Genomic DNA, 26,894 nt, shown 5'->3' with positions numbered 1-26,894 from the left:
CTTGAGGCGGACTGGGGGGGGCAGATATTCCCTCCGAACCTTTGCTTTTATCGGCCACTGTACCAAGACCAAGAACATTCCCTTCCGCTGGGATTGTGTGATTGCAGTCTAAGTCCTCGTCAAAGTCACACCCTTTCCGGATGGACCCTGCCGGAATAATGCAGCAGTGGGCTTCAACGTGTCAACAGGAGACAGAGAGAGAACACCAGAAAATGGCATAGCCTTCCTGTTCCAAACTCTTACCCACAGACACAGTCTCTCATTCAACTCTGCACAACACTAACATTCTCAACGCTATACCGGCGTCCTCTAACAAGCATGACGATTCCACAGCCCTACAGATAAGGACGAACGTTTGAACCAGGTTTGTTCAGAGAATCACTCAGTCCAATTTGCAGCCATGGAACCACGCATGAACGAGCCCAATCTATGAAAACATCAGCCTGTGCTGTACGAAGCGTAGAATTAGCATGAAGACTCCGCGTCACATAACCATGAGTAATCATGTACAATATATTTTCTCCCAGCAGTTTCTCGTCTAGGTGGTTGTTATTGTTTTCCAGAGCTGAAGCAGAGAGATCCAGGGGAATTGGAGAGGCACTATATTGACCACCATATGATGATGATGTGTTTGAATGCTACATTCAGACAGTGGACTTGATGCTGATAGCGTGGAAAAGGGTGGCTGACCAAGCAAAGACTGGCAGGACATGCCATCGCGGTGCCTGGATCCTGTCACGCTCGGAGCCCGCACGCTCGGCTGAGCTAATGTGTTCATTTCGGGCCCACTGCTGTCACCTGTGTGTGCGATTGTTTGTGTGTGTGTTGGTTTATGTGGTGTGTGTGTGTGGTATGTGTTCGTATGTGTTCAGGGGTGTACAACAGACAAGGTCTGTACCCTCGTATTTGCAGGAGATGATTCTGGGTGGCAGTCCCAGTAGACAGATGTCAGCGTCTCATTAAGTAGAATGGTCAGACTCCCCCAGAGCAGGAGAAAGGCTATGAATAAATTTATAACACTAATGCACTGACCTTAAAACTGTAAGTGACTCAAACACTGCACTGATTCAGCCAATTGATGTAATAGCCATTAAAAAGGGAGACGAATCATGCAGACTCACCCTCCCAGTTCCCTGAAACCAGCACAGCCGGGTCCTCTCTGCCTCAGAACTGAAAACCCCCTTACCTGTTCTAAAATCAGCGTAAACCACAGACTCGCGGGGCTTATTGCTTTTCTAAAACTGTTACTACAAATATTTGATATGGTTTCATCAATAAAAACAATTAGAAACAAAATAGTTTAATAATAAACCGTCATTCTTCCGCTACTACAAAGTATAGTTCCTACATAAATCGTTGCCACGCAACAGCCAGATGGACATCTTTGCCGTCTTTTTCAATTTGAAATATTCGATGCACAGTAATATGGAATGTTAAAGAATGTTATGAGGACAACCTGTGAGGTTATGCTGGATTTTACAATGGCATGGAACGCGATATAGCCAATCACAATCAAGGATGGGAACAACCAGTTTTAGAAGACTGGATGACTGACTGGCAAGACGGCTGGTTAGAAGACTGGATGACTGGGTGCACAGGCCAAGAGCTTCCCCTCACGGCAACACCTCTTCAAGGACCAACTCCCCTCCTCCTTCCTTCAGAGAAAACCATTTTTGTGATAAAAGATAATGGCCCCAAAATGCATACACGTGGCACACACAAAGACACAGACACACACTCTTGGGAGTGGAGCAGTGAGGAGATAAATGAAGTGAGACAGGAGCACATTTGGACTGCCAATGCCCCCAGCCTGCTTTTCAAATCTACCAATTCCCCATCTGATAATCAAATGTTTGGTGATGGAATGATAACCATCATATAAAAAGCCCTGTTAGACCTTAAATGTTTTTTTTTTCTTCTTCTGGCTGCAAGTGTATTGCACACACACACAACACCACCACATATACTGATGCCAACAGCTGGCTTTGCACCCCCACTGACTGAATTTGAGATATGTCCTCATCTGTAAGTGAATGTTTTATCCATTAGAGAGGCCCCATCTCTCACACGCACAAACAGAGACTACAGTAGGGGCCTCGTCGTTAATAATGGCGCACAGCACCAGATGATACTCTCTCGCTGCGCTTGCCAGGTCATTCAGGGGATGGACTTCTCACATCCGACAGAAAATGGACGCCATCCGTCTGTGTGGGATGGGGACTTCCTGCGGGGACCGAACGGTTGCCCCGGCGACAGAGCGGCGTCCAGGCTCCCTCTACCATCTGCATTATTGATGGCCGCCCGTCACCAGGAGTCTGACCACATTTAAGGGTCTCAGCAGGGGGGCGGGGCAGTAATCAAAACACACACACACACTGGCTCACACTCCCTCCCTCTCTCGTCAAACCTGCCGCCCCTCACACGAACAGACGCACTCAAGTGTTCCCTGCGCACGCACACATCCAGCATGTACAGGGTGGGCACGCGGACCCTCGTCAGCGCTCTCACGCAGGTCAACAACAAACGCGCCTCGGCAGACGATGCGAACATGCACAGCGCACCTGTCATCCTCGCGCGGCAGACAAGCATGAACCCGCGCCAAGGGAAGACAGCCCTCAGCCTGCGTCTACAGACAGGTGGAACAACAGCAGCCGCAGCCGGGTCTGAAACCCTAATCTTCAGGAGAGTCCTCCACCGGCCTGGCTTGTTTCTCCATGCCTCCCCCCCCCACACCCTCCCCCTCTGCCCCCCCCACACTCCCCTCTCTCCGCTCCACCTCTGTTCTCTTTGTTGAGCGGTGCCCACCTGCCTTCCACTCTGTGTTTATGTTCCCCCCCGTCTCCGGAGAGCGGATCCTCCAGGCTTGGCCGGCACGCTACAGGCAGCTGCGTAAGCCAGCTTGCCACTTCCCGGGCCCTGCCTGGAACGGAGGCAGGAAGCAGGTCTTCAGCTCCTCCCGGCGTCACCGCCGGGGGCACGGGTGGTCGTGTTACTGCACGGCAGCACGGAGCAACCTCTCTGGCTGTCGTGCTTCCTGAAAGGGGAGACCACTGTCAGTCAGACTCACAAAGACAATCCCAGTGCGCTCAGTGCCAAGGTGTGCGGTGTGAAGCTGACAGCTCGAAAGGGGATCGTATGGACCGAACCTTTCGTGGATTTTCGCTGAACTGCAACATTGGAGGGTAATGATCATGGTTAGTTTGGCATTTTGAATGGGTTGAGGTGGCTTGGGGGGTGAGATATTCACTTAGAGGACAAGACCAGACTTGTGCACAGGTGAGGCAAAGATACAGTATACATTGAGGGCCAAACTGGATACAGGAATGTAAAGAAAGCCCCAGAATGCGAGCTTAATCAGTCTTTATCTTGTGTAAACTAGCGGCGTGATCCCAGAGACTTCCTCTTCATTCAGCTTCCAGCCTGGCTGGTGGGCAGACTGGCAGCTCTCCTAGCCCCAGCCTGTCGGAGGTCTGTCAAGAGGAACGGAGGAACTGGAGGGGGGCTGGATTTTGTGGTTTCAAGACCTGGATGGATAAATGGCTGAATGGATGTGTATAAATATGGATAAATGGTTGGATGGATGTGTATAAAAATTGATAAATGGTTGGATGGATGGATGGATGGATGGATAAATGGTTGGACTGATGGGAAATGGTTGGATGGATGAATGGTTGAATGGATGGATGGAAGGGTGCACACAAGCGAAATGGCCAGTAGCGTGTACACTGTGACTCATCCAGAGAGGCTAAACAACACATCTTTTATAGGATGCACGACAACATTACAGAAAAAGACATCTATTTTGTGTACAGAAAATGGACACCAGAATCAAAAGTCCTTCTGAGGAACCAGACCCTCTGTGATGGTCTTGGCTTTCAGATAGGCGAGCAGCCATCGCCATCTTCAAACACCACCACCATTTTGCTTCTACAAGCCCAGACCCCCTCCATGTTGAGCACAAAGGGATAGCGGGCCAGTCGACTGAATTATTGATGCCCCCCCTCCAGCCTGCTGCCTGTGTTTCCACTCGTTGTGACAAGGCTGTTTGGATATTGTGCAATTGCTTTGCCGCTTGAAGCTAATAAGATCAAGCACACCACATAGCAACCAGCTCTGTGGAGACTATTGTGGGGGGAGGGGCCAAGGGGAAGAAGGGATTGAGGAGGAGGGGAGGAGGGAAACAGAGAGAGAGGATGGGGGCTTGGCGTGTCTGGCTCTGCCAGGTGTTTCTTCCCTAGCCAGACTACGGCAGACTCTACCCACAGCACCCACGTGGCACAGACAACCCCAGCAGCAGGACGTCAGCTTCTCCACAAACGACAGCAATAACCCACTGTCTCTCTGCAGTGTCTCTGACTTCATCACACCAGTCAAATCACCTCGTCCCCACGACAACACTGACGGGCTGGAGGGGTGGGGGGTGGGGGGGGGTGATGTGGCCGTCGGTAGAACTGTCACACCACCTGTAAGCCTCTCATCGGGTTAGTCAGGAGTTAAAGTGGAACACGGAGCTGATTCCAGAGTGCTGGATGCGGGCCAATCAGAGCCTGTGTTCGGCAGCAAACTGCCAAAGGTGCGTTCCCACCGCATCCTGTTTGTCTTTCCTCTGCGGTGCATCTTTCAACCCCCACCCCTACATTAACCACCCCCCCCCCCCCCCCCCCACCACACACAACAACCACCGTTGAGAGACCGGCTCTGCTAACATGTTCCTGCTTGGGTCCCTGGGAGGGAGACGTGTCATGCAGGTTTCTTTCCGAGACGTTCAGCCCCTTTGTTTGTTTTCCGCCCCGAATGCATTTTCCAAAGAAGGTTGCATCGGGAGGCTCTGGAAAAGAGGAGGCTTTGGAAAGTCCTGTGCCACCATCTTGGCGTTCATTTCCAGGAGGAAAAACAGCCTGCAGTTATGTGGCTTTCCTGGGTCGTGTTTGCCACCTGCCACCTTCTCTCTGCACTGGCGCTGCCACCCCCCTCCTCCTCCTCCTCCTTCTGGGGCACAATCATATTCCTTTCTGAGTGAGGACAGGTTCACTCATGTCGCCCAGTATCTGAGTTTGTGGTGAGAGGTTTTAGTTAGCCTGTCGGTTAGCCTGTTAGCATGCCTGTTAGCCTCTGTATAATGGTCTCCCAAGGGATCTGCGCTGTTTCCAAATTTGTTTGGAAATTGTCCCCTGTTGGTCTCTAGAAGGAAAAAGAGAATGACACAACGGACCCAAATCAGTAGTGAATGTGATCATGGAACCTTTTTTTAGTTTGCATTTCACTGTGCGATATAAGAAAACACGATACATTCTGAACCTGGATGAGTAAAAGAGATGTCATTTTAATCTGCTCTCATATCAAAATATTCATATAGGCTATTTTAAGATTGCTTTTGACTTTTTTACTCCTGTTTTTGAAAAGTAGGCTACGTAGTTGCCATCTGACAGCTTCCTGTGGCGTGTTTACTTTAGATAAGCAGAGAAAATATTGGGAAATATTGCATGACATTATGAAAAACTGAACATCCAGCTATTCAGTCTGCACATGTAGTATGTACTAACTCTTATGTTTGGTATAAAATGAGTATGAAGTATTCATTAGGTATATGTACAGTATGTTCCCATTAGGTATGTGCATAGTAAGTACCACTCATTAGGTGTTTGTACAGGGCATACTACTGTAAGGTTTTAAACGAATAAGATACACTGTGGGTATAGTAAGTACTAGCATTGGGTTTGTGAACAGCATGAACTACTTGTTGGAATGTGTACGGTTCAGTGTGTATACACTGATGGAGATGTTATGGGCCCAGCAGGGCTCCCATGCCAGATGAACCTGCAGCAGAGGCCAGGGTTCCCGTCAGAGCACTGAACTGAACACCAGACACAGTGTGAATGGGTTTCTGTTTAGGCCTGGAGGTGCTTCACTGCCAAACGGCAAAATAACCACAGAGGTGCATCTCATTAGGTCACTCGCTGTGCGCTTGTCCCCAGGTTCGAGGATGTGGGGTGTGGGTGGTGGGGTGTAGGGTGGTGAGGTGTGGGTGGTGAGGTGTGGGTGGTGAGGTGTGGGTGGTGAGGTGTGGGTGGTGGGGTGTGGGTGGTGGGGTGTGGGTGGTGGGGTGGTGGTGGTGGGGTGTGGGTGGTGAGGTGTGGGTGGTGGGGTGTAGGGTGTGGGGTGTGGGTGGTGAGGTGTGGGTGGTGGGGTGTGGGTGGTGGGGTGTGGGTGGTGAGGTGTGGGTGGTGAGGTGTGGGTGGTGAGGTGTGGGTGGTGGGGTGTGGGTGGTGGGGTGTGGGTGGTGGGGTGTGGGTGGTGAGGTGTGGGTGGTGAGGTGTGGGTGGTGAGGTGTGGGTGGTGGGGTGTGGGTGGTGGGGTGGTGGTGGTGGGGTGTGGGTGGTGAGGTGTGGGTGGTGGGGTGTAGGGTGTGGGGTGTGGGTGGTGAGGTGTGGGTGGTGGGGTGTGGGTGGTGGGGTGTAGGGTGGTGGGGTGTGGGTGGTGAGGTGTGGGTGGTGAGGTGTGGGTGGTGAGGTGTGGGTGGTGAGGTGTGGGTGGTGGGGTGTGGGTGGTGGGGTGTAGGGTGTGGGGTGTGGGTGGTGAGGTGTGGGTGGTGGGGTGTAGGGTGTGGGGTGTGGGTGGTGAGGTGTGGGTGGTGGGGTGTAGGGTGTGGGGTGTGGGTGGTGAGGTGTGGGTGGTGGGGTGTAGGGTGTGGTGAGGCTGGGGGCATCATCAGATCCACCCACAGTCTAAACCTCCCACGCAGTCTGGGTCAGCTGGGTACATAACGACTACCCATCTCAACAACCACACACACACACACTCACACACTCACTCCAGGATGTCACAGCATGAGTTTGGTCTGATTCAAACCCGTATGAACAGGCTTCCCAGAAACCTTGCAATTTGTAAACCACAACACAATAAGTGTACCAGGAACAACTAGATAAACACGTTATGTAAGTTGTGGAGAACAATAAAGTGTCTTCAGTGTCACGCTATACATGCTCATTTGACTGAAGTCTTCTTTGCACTCAAGCCATTGAAAAGTGGAGCCTGGGGGTTTTGGTAAAATATATACTTTTTATTTATTTCTTCATACAAAGAAATAGTATGAATGTTCAGTATTTAATTATCTAGAAACATCTGTTCCATTTTGCTCTTTCAACGTGTAAAATTAATTACTTTGAAGTACATACCACAAAATACTTGATTTACATGTATTTTCATTTTTTTTATACATACAGATCTGCTAGACTAAATATCATATGATATGTGGGGTAAGACAGCCATCACAACATTTTCACATCTCTAAAGGGTTGAATAGAACTCAACCATACCCACTGAAGCAGCATGGATGGACACCATGGTTCCACAGTGTCAGAGACGCTTCAACTGTTACATCAACTGGACCAGAATTCCAATGCATTGCTCTAGCACTGGCAGCAGGGTGAACAAGGGACATTTCCGAATGAGACACCCTGTGCTAACAGGGCAGTGTAGAAGTTCTGCATAGAGGGACCAGGAGGAAATGCTATCATCATTGCACTAAGTGGGAGACGTCTTTGTCCACACAGTTATGGAAATGAACAAACTTGTCCCTGACATGAAACGCGAGATAACGCGTGAATCGAGGACCAACAGAACTATGCCAACGTTCAAAGATTTCCTGTTATCAGGGAAGAAGCCAAGCCAGGAACAACAGCTCAATTAGGTTCAAGTTCTGTCAAAATGCAGAAAAAAACTGGATTTTGCCATTGGATTGGACGGTTAAGAGGCACATCATCGTTTCAATTTCAAAATAAAGTACCATTGAGTTCACCATTATCTTCTCCCACAGGTTCATTATTGGTGAAGCCTTCACATAGAACATAGGTGTTGAGGGAAAGAGAGTCAGAAAAGTGTACATTCGTTCTGGGATCTTGATGAACCTGGTGGTCTGCTGTGGTAGTCAATGAGACCTGAGGCTGCGTTCCAAAACCCACACTTACATACTAGGTAGACTACAAATAGTATGCTCTTTCTACATAGCATGCTACTGTGCATACTGGGATCGGCTTCGGTGACTTCCCAGGATTTCTTGCATCTGCACACGACTTCCGCAAAGCACAGCACCGCATGGTTTTGTCTCTCATGCTTTTGTAATTTGCAAACCACAAGCTGCGATGGTCTGGGTATGTATTGTACGTCTCTGAATCCTAGCCACAGACTGGTTCTCCTGCTTGCATATCAAGAATTCAAGTAGAAAGACAAAGAAAAACTAAGAAGCAACAAAGCGAAGAAATCACAAATTAAAAAGGAAAATTAAAAAGAAGATAGTCACTCAAGCTGTGTGAAGCCTATCTCCAGAACAACTCAAGAATGAGAAACATGGGGGGGGGGGTTTGTGTTTTTTTGGCAACAAGTACAGAGATGAGATGAGCTGTGGAAAATGAGCCACGTTGGGGTGATATGGTGAACGAGGCCTACTGTGGAGATCAAATGCGCCCTCATGGACGCGTCCGTCTGATGATGACATCAGAGATGTCCCAGCCTGCGTCCCTGCCCGGGGCCGTTCCTGCTCACAGGACTTTAAAGAAAAGGGCCTCCCCCCTTTGATCTGCTGTCTGGGATCTGAGAGATGTTCTGCATCGTTTCCTTTGATGAGGCGGCATCTCGCTGAGGCGGAGCGCTCGTGGTTTCTCTATCATCTCCATCTCCATGCTCCACATCGGAGAGATGGAAGCCAACTGCCTTCTGCCTCTCGCCAGCCGCCGCTCATCCGGAGAGAGACGAGTTCAGCGGGTGGTCTGCCGACACAGTCGTGGGCCCGTTAACTCCTCCGCAACAAATCAGAAGGCTCTCAAGGAAAATTCAATTGGGACTTAATCTGACCTCTGAACTCGTCGGTAAAGGGGCCGGTGTCTGGCTCTGAGCCAGCAGCGCATCTAATGCGAGCGGGAGGCCGGGAGGGCAGGGAGCCGATCGATCGGGCTCGGTTACATTACGAGATTAGCATAATGTCAACAAGGGGCCGCGTGCGGTCGCAAACAGGATTTGGCCTCTGATGGATGGGCCATTCATTAGCTCGGCCTGCGGGAGCACAGCCAGAGAAAGGCCAGGCATATACTTTAAGCATGAGTGACACAATGAGCACCAATTAGGTGTATTGATCTACCTGATATCGACTGAATGGGACATTGGATCAGCTGGTCTGGCCAATGCGAGGGCAGGGACAAAATAGGTCTGGCGAATAAAACATCACGAGACAGATGCAATGTCGAACTGCTGCAGGAATCCCAGGATGCCAAGATTGAGAAGAAGGTGGAGGAAGTGGATGGCTGATGAATGTGAAGGGGAGGAGCATGTTGAAATCAGGACGCAGGTGGTTGGGGGGTTTCTCTCCACTGCTCTGTGGACAATGTACCCGTAAAAGGATGCAGTTACACCTTTTCCGACTGTGTTCATCTTGCATTTGGAAGCACCAACAGCCGGTCTGGCTTCACAAGACCAACAAAGGGAAGAGCAAAACAAAACTGAAACAACTGTGGAATGTTATTCAAACTAAAGGCGGGGCCAGATGTACAAAAAATATGGTTAGGCAGCTTAGTGAATTAATTGCTTAGAAATAAAAATAAATTATTATAAAATAGATTTCTGTACATTTTACATATATATATTTATATTGTAGCAACATCTCCACGTCTTTTTTTGCCGTTGAAAATTACACCGAAACAGCTTCACAACAAATAACATGTCCTCCGAATTTTCGTCAATCCCAACCAAAGTTGTGTCCGGTCATCTGGTAGAACTTCATGTTGAAGGGCCTGTAGAAGTCCCGTAGCCTCTGCACCACCTCAGGGTCAATGTTGGGGTGGGTCCGCCCTTTGGTTTTGCCCAGGCAGTGGGGCTTGCTGCTGCCTTCGGCCTTCTTGAGGCAGGGGAAGCCCTTGGTCTGGTTGAAGTAGAAGTGTTTGTCTGTGATGATCCTCTTGAGCCCCAGGAAGTCCTGCACCCGGCCCAGCTCTCCGGCCGGGTCGCTGATCAGTCGCTCCCCGCTCACAAACAGGATCTGGCCCATGGGGAAGTACTGCAGCCAGTTGTCCAGGTGCTTGGCGTAGATGCCGATCTGGATGGCCGACCAGGAGGTGTCGATGAGGCCCGTGGTCCTGTTCTTGAAGGTCAGGCTCTCGAAGGTGGGGATGTCGGGCTTCTTGGACAGCGTCTGGGTGTAGTCGGAGATGGCCCTGGTGACGGGGTCACGCACCACCACGATCAGCTTGGTGTCCCGGGACATGGCCGAGATCCGGGCCGGAGCCTCTCTGGTCACAAAGTAGCTGGGGGTCTTCTCCATGGTGATCTGGCCCTCCAGGGTCTTGGGCATCAGCTCCCTGAAGAGAGGAGAGAAAGAGAGAGATAGAGAGAGAGAGAGAGAGAGAGAGAGAGAGAGAGAGAGAGGGAGAGAGAGAGAGAGGGGGAGAGAGAGGGAGGACACAGTTAGGAGAGCGCAAGGTGGAGGAACCCTCGCATAATGTAATCAAGCAGATGGGGAGCATAGTGTTCTGTAATCAATGAATCACTTACTAGGGCTGCTTGGCCCTATTACGGAGCTCAAACCCGATTAGCGCAGGCAGACCTCCAACATCAACAGTACTCATTCGCTAGATACACACCCCAGGCAAAATACCTTCCCTTCACACACCGAAATTCAGATATTTTCCTCATTGCACATTCACCGACCACAAAAGAACTCTGAAGTGTTTATAGTTAAGACCCACCAAGGTTAGGTTGACCGTAATGTAACATTAATCCAATTTAGTAAAGTACGTTTTTCTAGAGGCCACTCCCTCGCCACGACCACATGATGGTGTTACAATAACAATAAGTCATTTTTTCTAGTTATTGTTATTGTAACAGCATCATGTGGCCGTGACGAGGGAGTGGTCTCCTGTCCTGTTTCTCTTCCTGTAACACTCGACTGGCTCCAGGTTGCCAGGCTTACTCTAAATCCCCCCCTCTTTACACTGTTAACCACTTAGGAGCCAAGCACGGCCCTGTTCGCCTTTCATTGACTCTGCCCTACGCATGTGCACAATGCAGAGCTTCAGGACATGCGCCCGAGTTGAAAGGCGACTCGACTTGTTTCATAAAAAAGCAATCTGTTAGTAGTAAGGAGGGGGAGGCTGGGGCGGGGTAGGAAAGGAGAAGTGGGTGGGTGGGGGGGGCAGCTGAGGGTTGTTTGGGAGGGAGGGATACATTACATGCAATGCCTATGATCAAAAGCCATTTGAGAACCACTCGTTTTGAATTGAAAGTGAATGTGCTTTTGCCGCCAAACTGGCTTCAGGTTTCGGGGGAACGCTGCCCAATCGTAGAGAGTGGCGATAAGGGGGGCTTTGACGTAAACCCCAGCACACGGATTGTATCCTCTGTTCATGCCCTCGTGGCCCCTGGCAGGAAACCCTGTGGCTGCCCTCCGTGATGTATACATGGGATCACATGTGTTTCTGATTCTCGCTGGGAGGGGAGGGTTTGTACAGTAAAACAGGAGATTACAGGTGGTGGGCGTGCCCAAGCACGTTTGTCAGTGTACCAATCCAGGCAATGAGAGAGAGAGAGGCAGGGAGGGAGGGAGGCAGGGAGGCAGGGAGGGAGGGAGGGAGGGAGGGAGGGAGGGAGGGAGGGAGGGAGGGAGGGAGGGAGGGAGGGAGGGAGGGAGGGAGGGAGGGAGGGAGGGAGGGAGGGAGGGAGGGAGGGAGGGAGGGAGGGAGGGAGGGAGGGAGGGAGGGAGGGAGGGGTGAGAGTGGGGTCGGAGGGAAGCCAGGTGTAGGTAACACCAGGCAGGAGTATCACTACTCCTGTTAGTCCTTTGTCCCTTGCCGTGTAGCAGGTTGTGCTGAGGCAGGGTTACAGGCCCTTTGTGACGAGCGCTCTCCGTCCCACCTTGTAATCTCACTGGGGCTGTCCACCCACACAGTCCCGTACTGGAGAGAGAGGCCTTTACGCCACGGCCGAGGAGGGACATAACAATGGCCCACCCTACGCCTCCAATGTTCCTCAGTGATGCTCTTTAAAGTCAGCACTCATCCAGTTCATGTAAGAGTGGCTCATGGCTAATTCATGTAACACAGCCTGTCTGTGAAGGCGCAAGGAGACACACCGTGAGGTGGAAATTCCCCGGAGAGAGAGAGAGTTGGATGAAATAGACGAGAAATAGATGGATGGAATAAAAATGGTGAATGCCTGGGGTGAAATAAGGTGTCTAATGAAACGCTTTATGGAAATGTGTTGGCAGATATGTATGCTTGCTGTGGTGTGTATTGAATAGAGAGTCATTTATCTCATTATGATGATATCTGGCTAATTACTGACACATTGGCTGAAACCAGTGGAAGAGAATGGAAGAGAGCCATGGAGAGGTCCCAGAAAACGAATTAACATCAAAACAGATCGAGTACATGCTCTCTATGCAAGAGCATGACAGATCGTTTTTTAAGAGCAGCCTTTATGGCAGAGAGGAAGACGAAACACAATAACAGGCTCACTCACGCTCACACACACACGCACACAAACACACACGCCTAGAAAGCATTTATGCCAATTAAGCTGTTTAGCGTTCTTGAATGTCTACAAAGAATATAAGCCTAACATCTCCTTGTGAAAAATAAACTCTATTAGTTACTCCGCCTGCAACCTTTCTACTCTGTTTTGTGCTTAAACATGGCCAGAACCAACACACACACGCAAAATGGCTTTTCGATCTAATCCCATTTCAACATCACAATGAGGCAAGGCCATAGGGAGAAGACCGTGAGGAAAACCATGTGTATGCTGATAGATTATGTTGATCCAGGCTCAAGAAAGCCGGGGAGCCATCTTGCGAATCAAGTGTTGGGGGTTTGGAGAAGAGGGTGAAAAGGAGTGGGGGGAGAGGGAAAAAGAGGTATAAGGAGGGGAGAGGAGAGGGGGGGGGAGGGAACAGAGAGCGGGAAGAAGAGGCCCCGTAAAGCACCCCAATAAAAAATGTCCACCTCTGACTTTGCCCCGTTCTCTCTTAAAAAAGTGGCAAAGAGGCCAAAAGAGGGGGGGGGGGGGGGGGGGGGGGAGAGGAGAGGAGAGAAGAGGAGGGGTGTCAGTGAGAAGAGAAGCTCTCGGAAGGAACAATGCCCATTATGCTCGTTTTTGATTTATGAGGTGCTGCTTTTAAAGATTCCGTCAGCAAACAGGCAATTCTCGAGCACCCGGCTTCTCTGTTTCCAGGCTTTCCTTTGAAAACGAGCCATTGTCCTTCGGCCGCTGGGTTGAACGGGGCAGCGGCCGGGGCCACGGAGGGCGGGGCGGGGGGTGGGGGGGGGTCAGGGTGGAACCTTGGTGGGCCGAGGGGTGGGGGGCCCCTTCAGAGGGGGCTCATCGAGGGCTGAGTGGGGCCACTTCTCAGGCTTGAAAGAGGGCGGGGCTGTTTGGAGGGCTCTGGAGTGGAACGTGTGCCTTGGATTGGGCCTCAGAACCACCCTGCCCGTCTCCACGGAGGCCCCTGGGACCTCGTGCTCCCCAGGTACATCAGACGGACCCTTTAACTGTAAACCAGCTCTCCGAAGCACAGCTGTGCGGGGGCATGCTTTACGAAGACGTACAAACGCTGTCTGAGCATTCCGACTACCCCTCCGAACCTGTCTCCTTCGTGTTCTCTGTCTCTGTTTCTCTCTGTCTTCCTGTGGTCCCCTATCTCTCTCTCTCTCTCCCTCTCTCTCTCTCTCTCTCTCTCTCTCTCTCTCTCTCTCTCTCTCTCTCTCTCTCTCTCTCTCTCTCTCTCTCTCTCTGTCTCTCTCTCTCTCCCCCCTCTCTCTCTCTCTCTCTCTCTCTCTCTCTCTCTCTCTCTCTCTCTCTCCCTCCCCGGCCATGCTTCTCCAATAAGACACAAAGCAGAAGCCCTCGTCGCATGTCGACTTCAAACGAGTGTCTGGAGTGTCTAGAGTGGCCCTGGCTTTCAAACGGCCCTCATCCCCCCTGGAGATAAATGCAGGCAGGAAGGGGGTTATTTCTGTCTCCACCGCTGCTACCTATCCCGGCTTTGATTGGACGATAAGAGCCTGTCTCTGTTACAGTCCAGCGCGTGTGCATCTCGAACAAAACGGCCGCTCTGTTCAAAGACAAAACCTTGTGATAACTCTCTCTCTCCATGCCTGGTGTGTGTGTGTGTGTATTGTGTTGGTTGTCTACTCCCATATGTAAAGATTTAGGACGTTTAAAGGATCTGTCTCTGGTTTGTTCATTTGAGTAAAGGCAAATGATGGGGCTAGTTTGTATCCAGCAGGGCTGTCTCATCGAGGAGCAGCACTGGCTGTCGTTGTACTCACTCACACACACACACACACACACGCATATAGTCTAAACGCACACACACACAGCTGATGAGCTGTTTGAATGAACCCAGATTGAAGATAGAAGTCAAACCTAATTGAAAAACTAGCGGGGAAATGATTTCCAGACGGGGACGCGCGTCGACTACAAGTCGTCCCATCCACTCCCGTCCGTTCAGAAAAGATTAGCACCCTGACTCTGAGCAGCAAGGGCTCGTCAAAGTGAATGACTTCCTCGCGGCCCCTACACACACAAACACTCTCTCTCTCTCTCTCTCCTGGCGGCCTCCCCTCCCCGCGCACAGGCTATTGATCACGAGGACTCCCTCGGCCTTCGGCAAGCAAGCGAGCCTGGAGATCTGAGAGCTAAGTGACACTTCAAGAGAGGCGGAGAGGAGGAAACGGGGGCCCCTTGAAAGGTCCTCTTTCTTCCCCAGGCCCCCTCAGACCCTGCACTCCTCCGCAGCACGACCGGAGGAGAAGTGCTCCGACACAAAGGAGACACTCTCTTCCGCGTTTTTCCACCGATAGCCATCTTGACTCTCACTTGTTCCTTGACCTCGACAACTAGGTGACTCGCTAACAACCCCCTCCTCTCTCCCCCCACCCCCCCCCCCGTCAACAAGTTGACAAGCTGTTTGCTGTGTCACAAACAAACAGGAGAGGCCCTTCAGTGTTGAATAGGTGCCAGTGGACACAAAGTATCTCAGACGGCTCAATCCTTAAATTCGTGGGTGATATCATGGCACAGTTCTTTTCCCACAAACCCCCATAATTAGCAACTGATGGATGGACCATTCTATGGTCAATATGCTCCGGATCTAAATTGATGACAAGTCAATTGAAACCCAGTCTTCCCATTATAGAACACTCATGACCGCCTAGCAGAGTAGGATAAGCCTGGAATTGAAATAAGCGTAATTGAATAATGAATGTTTACGTAACACTGATACACACAGGCATGCAAACACACACACACACACACACACCCACACACTGCGCTGCCATCGACAGAGCACACACTACTCTCCTGGTGAGCTGCACACATATTTTCAAGGCAGCGTTTAGACACACAGAAGCCAGACATTTTGAAATACACCCCACTGCGCCCGGAGTCTGATATTATATTCAACCACAGAGCAAGGTTGTGGCTGTAATTTCACAGAATAAAGTGATGGTTTATGGCAGGGCCACTCCAGCCGGCTGCTACAGGGAGGGAGGAGAGGGCTAGGCGGTAGTAGCCCTGGGCCTCATCAACTCTGGTCGTGTGGATAGGATGGTAAGGTGCTGGTATGTGGACACTTAGAGCTTCCTGACACTTCATTTCCTGGATGAGAAGATCCAGGGATCCCCTCTTAAAACTGAGGCTTTGCAGAACCGTTTGTATGAGTGGGTATGAGTGTGTGGTGTGTGTGTGTGTCGATCTGGGTGTGTGTGTGTGTCGATCTGGGTGTGTGTGTGTCAATCAGTGTGTGTGTGTGTGTGTCTGTGCCGGTCAGCATGCGCAGGCCGGTGTGTGTCCATTTGTGTCGGCTCACAAGTAAATAACTCATGCCGGCTGAGCGATGAACCCCATTCGATACTGCGGCTCCACAGGCCCAGAGAGTCAAGAGCAGGTCCTCCTGCAGCGGAGAGTTTCACATGTACCAGACCTCGCCAGAGAGCGGTGTCACTGCGGCCGTGGAAGCTTCTGGAAACAAGCTCTCGGCAGGATGAATAATGAAGAGACGAGTCGCCTCCCAGACGCTAACCTGGAGGGGTCTCAGATCCCTGCAGGGTCAGGCCCGATCCGCTTACTGCATTCTGCAGGGAGTCGATCCTGCTCGGGTGGAAAACAACCGGGCCTTCAGAGCCAGCCAACAGTTGACGGCTGGGGCCGGTGCCTGGACAGGACCCCGTCCGTTTGCGCTGGGACACACACGGAGACCAGAGCCCCCGTGCCAGAAAAGTGTACAGTATTTCAGCGTCTTGTCTTTCCCAGCAGTGTCGAAGCTGGGCCCTGTGGTGGAAACCTCCAGCTGCAAGGCTTTTGAGGCTGGTTTGGAAGTGGATGTCAGAAAGTAGCGCGACAGAATGGATAAGTGGGGAACTAACCGCCCCCACGCACATCGTGAGGGGTCGTGTCTCAGGGACACGCCGACAGAAGGGCGCTCCGCGCCGCGGGCTCCGGAACTTTCTCCGCCTCACCCCGCAACGCTTAAGTGCGGTTAAAGCGTCGGGGAAACATTTGCGCGACCGCGGCGGCCTCTGTGATGGACAGCGCCGCCATAGCGTGACACGGACGAATCAATCTACACCAAACAAATCCCGCCGTTGGTCAAAAAAGTCTGTTTTGGCATTTTGCGTGTCGCTATTCTCTAGCACCTCTGTAGAAAAGATCGGAATCCGGGTGCGTTTCTGGTGGTGGGGCAGGCCTCTGGCCGAGCTAGGCTTCAACAGAGTTACTGAACGTCGATAGCACTGGGCATGCTCTGGAAGAGCCCTCCATGCGGTATAAATAAACCAGTGAATCTAGGGAAGAGAGGGAGGTGGGGGAGGCATGTGCCTCTCCTCTTCCTCTGCGGTGTGCGGGACACATGCTCTCCGCCTCTGCACAGCAACTCATCTCCAGACACCCTTTGACGCCGCTGCTTCCCCCTGAGAGAGCGGAGGAGGACGTCCAGCCATGCCAGAGAGGGGTGATTTCCCAATTCCTCTCAGAATGATGGACGAGCCGTTCTTAGGAAACACTTAACCCCTCGCAGGGCTTTGCAGGCCGCGCGATACAGGATAAGGCACCTGAGAATGGAATGGTGAGCCGTGCCAACAAGCTGCTCGAGGCACAAAAGCGCCCTCCCGTCAACCCTCCCTGTACACACGCGCGCGCGCGCGCGCGCACACACACACAAGGCAGGCGGGCGCATGGGGATAGCACCCGGTGTTTGCTTAGAGCTGGTAATCCACTGTGATCAGTGTATTTGCTCAGGGTGTTTGTTAAAGGTGTTGGTGAGACACTGGTGACCTCCTGAGACACATTCCAGTTAGATGTGAGACGAGTGTGTGTGCGTACGTTGATGTGTGTGTGTGTGTGTGTGTGTGAGTGTGTGTGTGTGTACACAGAGCAGGGGTGGTGATTTACTGACACTTGAAATGCACAAAGAGGCAAACAGGTCTTTGATCTGGAGTCAATCTCTACAGTAGGCATGAATGAAAAGATGAAACAGACTGAAAAAGAGCATGTCGCCTCCCCCTTTACCCTCAGCGCATGCACTCACTCACACTCACACACACACACACACACACATACACTCACACACCAGCATACTACTTTGCATTTTGTTTGAATTGGCTGTCATCCGTAACTGCTTGCGTACCTTTTGAAGACAGGTGAGCAGCAAGACAAGGGGATTTCCTTCATGTCTCTGAATCCACCTCTCTCACACACCTCTCTGTCTCTGTCTCTTTCTCTTTCTTTCTCTCTCTCTCTCTCTCTCTCTCTCTCTCTCTCTCTCTCTCTCTGTCTCTCTCTCTCTCTCTCTCTCTCTCTCTCTTTCTCTCTCTCTCTCTCTCTCTCTCTCTCTCTCTCTCTCTCTCTCTCTCTCTCTCTCTCTCTCTCTCTCTCTGTCTCTCTCTCTCTCTCTCTCTCTCTCTCTCTCTCTCTCTCTCTCTGCCTCCATTCCTCACGTACAGCTGCAGTACTGGTTAATGGTTTACAAATTCACGAAGACAGGCTGTCTCTCTGGTTAACATATAATTAGCTAAAATTGCTATCGTACCGGTAGTGACAATTAAACCATTCATTTTTAGAGAGGATGAATGACAGCAGCGCAGTGTTGCAACTCCAGGCATTTTGGCTGCCTTCTTTTGGAAGGCGGCCTGGATATTGTCTGCCATGATATCTCGGGAGCGTCCTGAAGACAAGATAATTGCAGCCAAGTGAGTTTCACGTTAACTCTTTCTGTAGCAAGTCAGCGCCAAGCACAGACGTGAAGTGGAAGTGGAGATTTCAGAGTTGAATTGTTCTGTTTTAATTGGATGTCTAACCACGGGTAGAGCATGACAACTGCTTCCTATCTTCCCTCTCTGTCATCTCCATATGGACCTCACTTCTGGGAGTGAAACGGGATCCGCTCGCTCCAAGCCAGACAGACAAGTCCAAAGAAGAGGGGGGGAAGGGAAACTATAAAAATAAAAAAAGGATTTGGGGGAAAAAGACGTTTAAGAATCAGGCTTTGCCAAATAAATATGTAAGCCTAGGCTAGAACACTTCAGCTTTTGTTTGTTGCATTAGGAAATTTCAACCACATAAAAGTTTGACTTCCTCCACTGACTTCTCTCCTCCTTGAAGGAGTTGTTTAATCCAGTCTTTCAGGGAAAAGAAAACTGACAGATAACATGGACTAATTCTTCCGCTTCCTTTTGTCCAAAACAATTTAGCTAGGTACCTTACTGTACAATATTGAGTATTTTCCTAAGACTTCAGTTATATGTTCAGTTAGAACAGCTAGAAATAAAGTTGCTATAGCACTGGGGCTGTCTGAACTGTTGAGGTGAAAGGAGAGTGGGAAAGAGACAGGAAAATGTGTCCGGTAGGTTTGGCTGAGTTGCCTTGGAGTTTAGCTGTAGGGTTCTCACTATGTTCCCAAGAGTGGGAATGAGAGAAAGAGAGAGAGACAGACAGACCACTCAGGGATTCTAATGAGCTGTGTTCTTTTACAGCCAGGGTTAATGGAACCTCAGGAGAGAGGCCCCCTCTCCCTCTCCTTCATTCTTCTCTTTCCATCAACCCCTCTCTCGCTCTCTCTTTTCTCTCTTTCTCTCTTTTCTCTCTCTCTGCTCCCCAGTGTGAGGGATGCTCACCAACACCCTAATGGCTACTTTTGGGACTTAATACCTAGGACACATCCAGGTTTACAGGTTTACTGTCATCACCTCCTCCGCCCGTCCTCCTCCTCCTCCACCTCCTCCACGCCCTCCTTACTGCCACCCACCCACACTCCCAGACTTTAGGGAACGAGGTGAAGGGGAACAGTGACTATAGTCTTGGAGGGGGACCTCTTACCAATCGAAAGGCTAATGATTAACAAAGCATATAAGCGAGCTAGTGTTTCTTTCCTCTTGCTCAGCCCCCGGGCTCTTTTTAATGTGTCAAAGAGTGTTTATTTAGCAGCCATGAATGACCATTAACTGGGGAGGGAGAAGGCCTAGTTCTGTTCTGACATGTGTTCCGACATCCAAATTATCACCTCGTTAAAAGGAGCCCGATTCCTCCCCCCTGGCTGAGGGGAGGGCCTGCACACGGATGGGGAGAAAAACAGTGACGAGCGTTGCTATCTTCTTTTGCTCTTTCCCCTGTCATCCCCCCTGCTCTGTCACCAATCTGGCTCGGATCCACGGAGAGAAAACATACGCCGTATTTCAAAATGGGAGAACACTTTTTTCGGTTTTGTCAAAAGCCAGGCTGACTTGAGTGAACGCAAACAATGGCGGGAGTTTGCGAGCGCGTGCACGGTGCGCGGCGTCACAGTTTGACAGTGAGTTCCTGTCAGCTTTTCTCTGCAGCATCACCAGGGGGTTCCTGCCTGTGGCGGCCATGTCACTGTTGTGGTTAGCACTCCGGCGGCTAGCTCACTGGGTCTGGCCCACCACAGTGGTGTGTGTCCCTCCCCTCTCCCCTGGTTGCCCCTTTCACAATTAGCCGGTGGTAATTCGCGGATGAAAGCTGCCTTTCTCCGGCTCCCCCCACCCCCTGGCTCTCCCTGTCCGTGGCTGTTGCCGTGCCAGAGTGGGCAAGGGGAAGGAGAGGGGGGCCCCTTTCCTTCCACACTGACCCAAAGCTCACTGGGAGAGGGTCACTGGTGCTTACTGGGGCCTGCAGGGAGACCAGCCCAGGACTGGGCCAACAGAGCACGGCATGTGACACGATTCTTATTTGCAGACAGGCAAAGCACACAGCTGGAGAATGGAAAAGGAGGAGTTTCATCGAGAAAAAGAGGGTACGGGGAATGGGTTGTTTGGGGGTGGTATCGGAGGGGAGGAATAGGGGGTAGGGGTTTGGATGGATGGATGGATAGATTGGGGAGGGAGGGCCAGGGTTAGAACCTGGCCACAAAGAAAATAATCCGCTCATTTGGGAAACGGCCGGGGTGAGTTTTAGCCATCGTTTCAGGCCAGTTGTTTCGATGCCGGTGGAGGCTTTGAGGAGAGGATGTCAGCCTGCTGTTAGCTGGATGGTTGGCTGCTCGGCCGTTGGGCCCCTGAGGAGAGGTTGGAGGGCCGGGGCCGGGGCCGGGGGTTTCGGGAAGCCCCGACGCTGGAGCATCTGACCGTCGGTGACGGCGCATTCCTCTCCTCTGACCTCCGCGTAATCGCAGCCACATTTTTTAGGGCTTTGCGCAAAGATATCAGCTCGGCTGTCAACCGCTTTCCTGTATAACTCATTCAAAAGTATACGCACCCTTCCTGGCCTGTGTTTTTGGAGCAAATGAATTCAACAACTGAAGACAGAGACATCCCTGTGGGATTAGTAGAGGCCGGCAGCGTTCTCCAACCGCTGCAGATGGTCAACACACAAGCCTTGTTCCCCTTCAGACGTCTGACTGACCCCCAGTCAAAGGCCCTTAACCTACCACCACACACCGCCTCCAATCAGGTCTGAAGGATCAATACAGACCCCTCCCAGGAGACCAGCGCCCTTGTGTGATGCGTGTTTGCTGCCGGTGTGTCCTCTGTCTCGTTTCATCATTGCTTGATCGGGGATGAAAATGATTTGTGAATCCCAGCTGAGACTCGCGAGTGGCGAATCTACACACGTTCAGCCATGGCTGGACGCTGTGTTCTGCAGACCAGTGTTGGCCTTTAAAAGGAAAGCCAGTGGCCCATGCGAGTTGGAGGGCCACAAGGGTTGAAACCAGGTGGCCCTTCTTTTTTTTTTCCTCGAGGAAAGGAAGTAAGGCATGAGAGGTCACTGGAGAGAGTGTGTCTAGGTCACCTCCAGGGAAGTGGGAGAACTCCTGGGGAGGAGAGATAAAGAGAGTTCGCCCATCCAGAACTGTCCCTGACGTGAGCAGGAACCCACGGCTGGGTCCACTGCCAGCAGGCTGGGCCCACGAGCTCAGATAAGAACTTTCAAGTGACAGACTTCCGCAAACATCTCCAGCTTGATAGTGTTTTTTTACTTCTTTTTTTTCATAAGCCTCTTTTAGAACAACGGCCCACTTGTCTCTTTGCGGTGGCCGTCCGAAGCCTAGTTCTAAAGTGGTGACAAACTGGTGCTGCTGGTAAAGTATGTTTACCTCAGGGCCTTTATCAGGGGGGCGGAGTTCACCCACAGAGACACCCTGCTCTGGCATGGCGCCGTTTCGGCCAGCCAGCCCTGCATCAGTGGGACTGAGGCCTAACCTTTGATCAGAAACCACACACAGTGTGTCTTCCACAGCTCCACCAAACGTCCCCTTCCCTAATATAGCAATACGATTAAGGTCTATCAAGTGCCAATATCATAAAGGTCTGAAAATCCCATGTGAGTTTCAAAGACCGTACTCCAATTTTGGAGCTTTCCTCAATGCAAAACATCTCGAGTTAGCGCAAAACACGGCTATGTTATTTATGATGTTGATAGTGCAAGAAGCATCTGAAGGTGTACTTGCTGACATAACACACAGGGCTTTTAGTCGTTCACGCCGACGTGAATCCTGAGTCTTAACGTCTGTTGCCCTCGTATATAGGGCCCGGCAGTTTTAGAGGCCTCCTTAATGTGTTCTGAACTACGTGTTAAATCATAAAAGCTCTTCCAGGGAGGAGCTGCAGAACAGCGGCGAAATGCCGCGCACCCAGACGGAGACACGAGAGCCCACGACACGACAGCGAAACCACACAGCAGTAATTATATATCAAAGCCCCCTCGTAGTCAATACGTCGACATGCAATATGGACGGAGGAAGGGAGGCACCGCAAACTGACAGTCTAACTGCGGATCGTAACCAACAACACTGCAGTCAACAAAATGGCTCTCATCAAAACAGTCGACGGACTTGTATGCTGCATTTCTTGTATGTTCAAGAAACGTGCCAAAAAGAATATCAAATTTGAACCTTTGGATGGGTCTGACCCAACAAGTGTGCTTCCACATTGTAACAAATGCCGGCGAAATTGCAGGAGCTATTAAATCCACATGTTTGTTCCGCTCCAGACAGGAACACTGGAGGTCTCATGCAGGGCCTGCCCAACTAAACTCAAACTAAAGTGTCGAGGAGTAACTCTGAGTCTGACACAGTCTCCCCTCTCCCTCCCTCTCCCTCTCCCTCTCTCTCTTGCTGTTTATCCACGACCTCACAGTTGAAATCGATTCCTCCTGATACTCAAAAGCAGGAATCGTGTATTTATCTTCCGCACAAATAGAAACATCAGGGACTCACAATTAATCTGTTCTCACTGCTCAAGTGATGTTGAACTGTTTTCATCCTCTCTCTCAAACGCTTGTATCTGCATGTAGTTGATGGGCTTCCAGAGCTAAGATGTGTGATTCCCATAGGTCTTCGGGGACAGAGATGGTGTTAAAACAATGTAGCAGCTAATGGTAGGACATAGTGCACATGATCGGTGAGATAGAGTTGAATTGCACAACCTATGTCTACTGCACTCCAAATCCCTTCGCAGATAACCACACCATCGAGGAATGGTATTTCCGTTGAGAATATTTAAGAGGTTGTTGTTTTTTCTAGAAGGCTGACTGGTTGCTTTGATATGAGCTCTCTCGACATCTAGAAAAGCACCACCACTGTGTTCTCCGTATCAGACAGTAATAGGACACATGAACAATGAACATTATCATCTATTTTATCTTCACGAGAGAACAGACAAACATCAAACTTATCAAAGTGTTTTGTTTTGTTTTTTCTTCAAGCTGGATGGACTGTGACCATCAGGCTTACTTTGTTCAATAGAGTTTAGGTCACTGTGATCCTATCTGTCTCACTGTTGAATCATATCCATTCACGAGGACGGAATAAAATAAAATAAATGAGAGTGCAGCGCTCGGTTGAACAAAACACCACTACCCAGATATAGAATGTCTACGTGTAGCATAGCTTGGCACATCCAACATGCCACATCTGCTGTTGTATGAGGATTTATACAACTATGGACATTGTCTTGACAACTTGACTGGACAGAAAACATGTACTTTGGTTGGTAAATAATGTTCAGTATTTAAAGCTGCTTGTTTAGTCCACATTTGTGTCCTGACTATGTGTGTGTGTGTGTGACAGAGTGTGTGTGTGTGTGTAGTGTGGTATATGTGCTTGTCGCTTACATAAAGCAAATGATCTTTGTTGATTTTAGCATTTCAGAGGTAAGTTTCAGTTGAAGTTATGTCGATTTTTTCTAGAAACATCTGTCCAAAAGTGCAACAACACCTAAAGAGGATTAATAGTCCACACAACATAACCACTACAAGGAACATGACTTGACAATAGGAACATGAATTACCTAAGAGATAAACCTTTTTGCAAATGAAGCGTCACATTCAAGGGCTAACTAACTAAAACACTCTGCTGATATCAAAGCCGAGCTCAATTGTGTTCCCTTTATAAACTGGACGAAAGGGGTTTTCTCCGGAATCAAATCCACAGCCTGCTACTAACACCTTGGTTTCCCATTCGGCTATCGTCTTTCATTTTGCTCAGCTTTTGGTGAGGGGCCCTCGAAGGTTTTGCATATTGAATGGGCTACTCTTCAGAAACTGGACCAAATCCGTTTATTCAGAGAGGCTTGCAATCCAAAACTGTTTTTATCAACTTGTCAGACGAGCTATTAGTTCTGCCCCGTCTTCAACTCCTATATAGTCCACGGCTGGAGCGGCTGAGAGGACTGAGATGCCAGAGCTTTAGAACTCCAGAACTACGGTTGGAATAGTTGTTCTCAAACATTCTAAATGCGAAAAAGTTCATGATTAACTATCAGTTGGTTACACTCACTTCCTTCACAAATGTTTAGGGCACATGAATAAATTTCTAATTCATGCATTGGCTGGAAAGTGTGAGACTGCAGAAAAGTTTTCATGTGTAAATAGGCTGTTTTAAAAATGGTTGCAGGAATGTTTTGTCACTGTTTTGACATGTAATTGTACTTATATCTTTTCAATAGTGTGCACTACATTTACTCAGAGATTTTGGAATTTGAGGGCTTGTCAAGTCCTTCACAGAATAAAATCTTTATGAAATATGATTAATTTTGAGGTAGCAAATATCTGAATAAGTTAGACTGATTTGTGTTAAACTGTTGATTGTAGACAAAGCTAAAATATTTAGTTCCCTTGGAGTTGATTAATTGTGTACCTTCATTGGTTATATGTTAAGTCTCAAAGCATGTATTAACCTACTTTTTTATCTGGAGAAGTTTACAAATAATCTGCCACCTAACCCATCAAGAAAATGCATTCACTCTTCATTAGAGAAACACTATGAAGACGGTATCATTTATGAGGTTGTTTGATGTATTAGTCTATTAAATTAGCCTATTGAAACCAATGCCATTAACATGTATAGGCTCTGCAAAACAGTCTTTATTTCAATCTCAGGAGTTTTGAAAAGAAAGTAAATGTGCATAGTGTAAACTATCTACGCATATAGTGTAAATTATAGGCCTTATAAAAAAAAAAAAAAGATATACTGTATTTATGCTTTTAAATCAAAATAATAATGATGTGTTAAATTCACTCAACAAACAGTTTGTTGGTAAATCGTTAACTTGCAATTATGCTCTGTGCCCAATAGAGACCACTGCACAACGTTAGAACGGCCCGCAGCCTTGCCATTAACTGATAGCCTAACTAAAGGTGAATTTGAACAGGAACACACATCGCAAATAATTAACGTATATAAGTTAGATTTAATTCATGCATAATGTTTTGAAGAAGACAAAAAGGTAACTAGCTCGAGAAATAAATAGCTTAACTCATCTTCGATTGATAAATCTCTCATCTCTATTTTATTCACATGTTCTCTTTTTCTACGTTATGGCCATACTGCAATCGATATCTGGGCGATAAATAAAACGTAATTTCAGTGTCTTACAGTATGCAGACGGTATATGGTCTGAGACAGCCTATCCAGTTGAATAGTTGAATAGGTTACGACTGTCGTTTTTTTTCGTTATACATTTGAAATATGTTAACAATTTTTATTACAAAAACTTCGTGGGTTTACTTTACTATAACGTATTTTGTTATTATTTATATGCGGGTTTACAGTGGACGGCAATGTTTTTGCAACAAAGCCTATTATTAAATAAAATAATCTCTTAAAATAAAAACGCAGAATTGTAAGCATGGAGGTTAGAACAAAAAATGTCTGTAGCCCACAAACTTTAGACTCTCTGGTTTAAATGTAGACTATTTGTGTTTACTTTCTACAAAGCTATGTGTGTATTATTATATATGGAAAAAGTCAGTTCCATATCGGTTCAAGCTGTCTACAAAAATAAGACGGTAAGACGCACGGGCAATTTGAAATCATGAAGGGTTGCATATCTCCTGAATCCCCAAATTCCTTAGAAAGGTGTCCTACTTGTTAGGTTTATATCTGATAAAATTGTATTCAAATTATTTGTGATTTACCTGTACCATTCCAGCCCGTTTTCATAGTTGCGGTCGAAGAAGTGCGGCTCGGCTCCAACCGCTCTGATGTCGGGATGCACGCGGAGAAACTCGAGCAGAGCGCGCGTCCCTCCTTTCTTCACCCCGATGATGACTGCCTGGGGCAGCTTCTTGCTACCCGACCCGTTGGAGAAACTGGACATAGCACTCGGCTCAAGGGATCTATGTTCACCCCGTATCTCGTCCCAGTCATCAGTTTTGTCCACTTCAATGTCATTATTGAGCAGATCTCTGGAAGCAGTCCTAATAGATGGCTCATCATAGTCGGACTCTATGTCCACCCACGATTGACGCCTGGGCAGCAGTCTGGATATCAGATCCGTTTTACCGTTCTCTGTCCTTGTGCCAACGGCCACCGTCTCTTTACCCCGGTAATTGTCTACTACCAAACTTGGCATGGTGGCACAGTAGCCCACGCATGAGTATAACATGTATACCCACAGTAAAAACATGATGCAGAGTAAGACAAGTTTCTTTTTCACCGGGCTAAATGAAAGCGCATTCAGATTGTGACAGACCAGGCTATATTCCATAAGCCTGACGGTTGCATACCATATTCCAGCGACACATATTGCCAAAACCACTCACTCCTGGTGGCACCTTAACAGTCCTCGCGAAATACGCATGCCACTGTTTAAAAAAAAAGATATAGCATTGTCTAAAGCAAGCAAACGCAATTATATTTCCAGGAACTTAAAGCCATTGCCCAGTTTTTCACCATAATAATACAGAAATAAAAATCGGAGCGAAAGACAGGAGCACTTCGCTTCTACTCCAAAGCCAAGCTTCTCACCACGCGCATCTCCGAGGTCTACCCTTCGAGCAACTGCTTGTTTAAAAGCTCCTGCTGAGCGCTAGACTTTTTACAGAGCGGTGGGCGGACACACATCTGACTGGCAACAGCACTGGCCTATTGACGCGCTCAATCCAAACTGCTCGTCATT

At 49.2% G+C, this 26,894-nt stretch overlaps 1 protein-coding gene across 1 annotated transcript; it reads right to left on the bottom strand.

The window, feature by feature from the left end:
• Positions 1-7,039: 7,039 nt before the first annotated feature.
• On the bottom strand, positions 7,040-26,767 carry hs3st3b1b (heparan sulfate (glucosamine) 3-O-sulfotransferase 3B1b). Its single transcript, XM_084669782.1, has 2 exons — positions 25,912-26,767; positions 7,040-10,346 (listed from the first exon to the last, which is right to left on the bottom strand). The coding sequence occupies exons 1-2, from the start codon at positions 26,481-26,483 to the stop codon at positions 9,728-9,730; spliced, it is 1,191 nt and encodes a 396-aa protein (XP_084525908.1). The 5' UTR covers positions 26,484-26,767; the 3' UTR covers positions 7,040-9,727.
• Positions 26,768-26,894: the final 127 nt, after the last annotated feature.

This window comes from Hypomesus nipponensis, chromosome 13 (genome assembly GCF_054491055.1).
Source record: "Hypomesus nipponensis isolate SF chromosome 13, ASM5449105v1, whole genome shotgun sequence".
Classification (NCBI taxonomy): Eukaryota; Metazoa; Chordata; class Actinopteri; order Osmeriformes; family Osmeridae; genus Hypomesus; species Hypomesus nipponensis.
The sequence above is the reverse complement of the archived record's forward strand: the minus strand, read 5'-3'. Positions and strand labels throughout refer to the sequence as shown.

Bases quoted from the DNA above. Each gene is read 5' to 3' on its own strand.
- hs3st3b1b (XM_084669782.1), bottom strand. From the start codon at position 26,483: ATGGAATATAGCCTGGTCTGTCACAATCTGAATGCGCTTTCATTTAGC. The intron at 10,347-25,911 runs GTAAATCACAAA...TCCTCTCTTCAG, and splicing joins AACGGGCTGGAATGGTACAG to GGAGCTGATGCCCAAGACCC.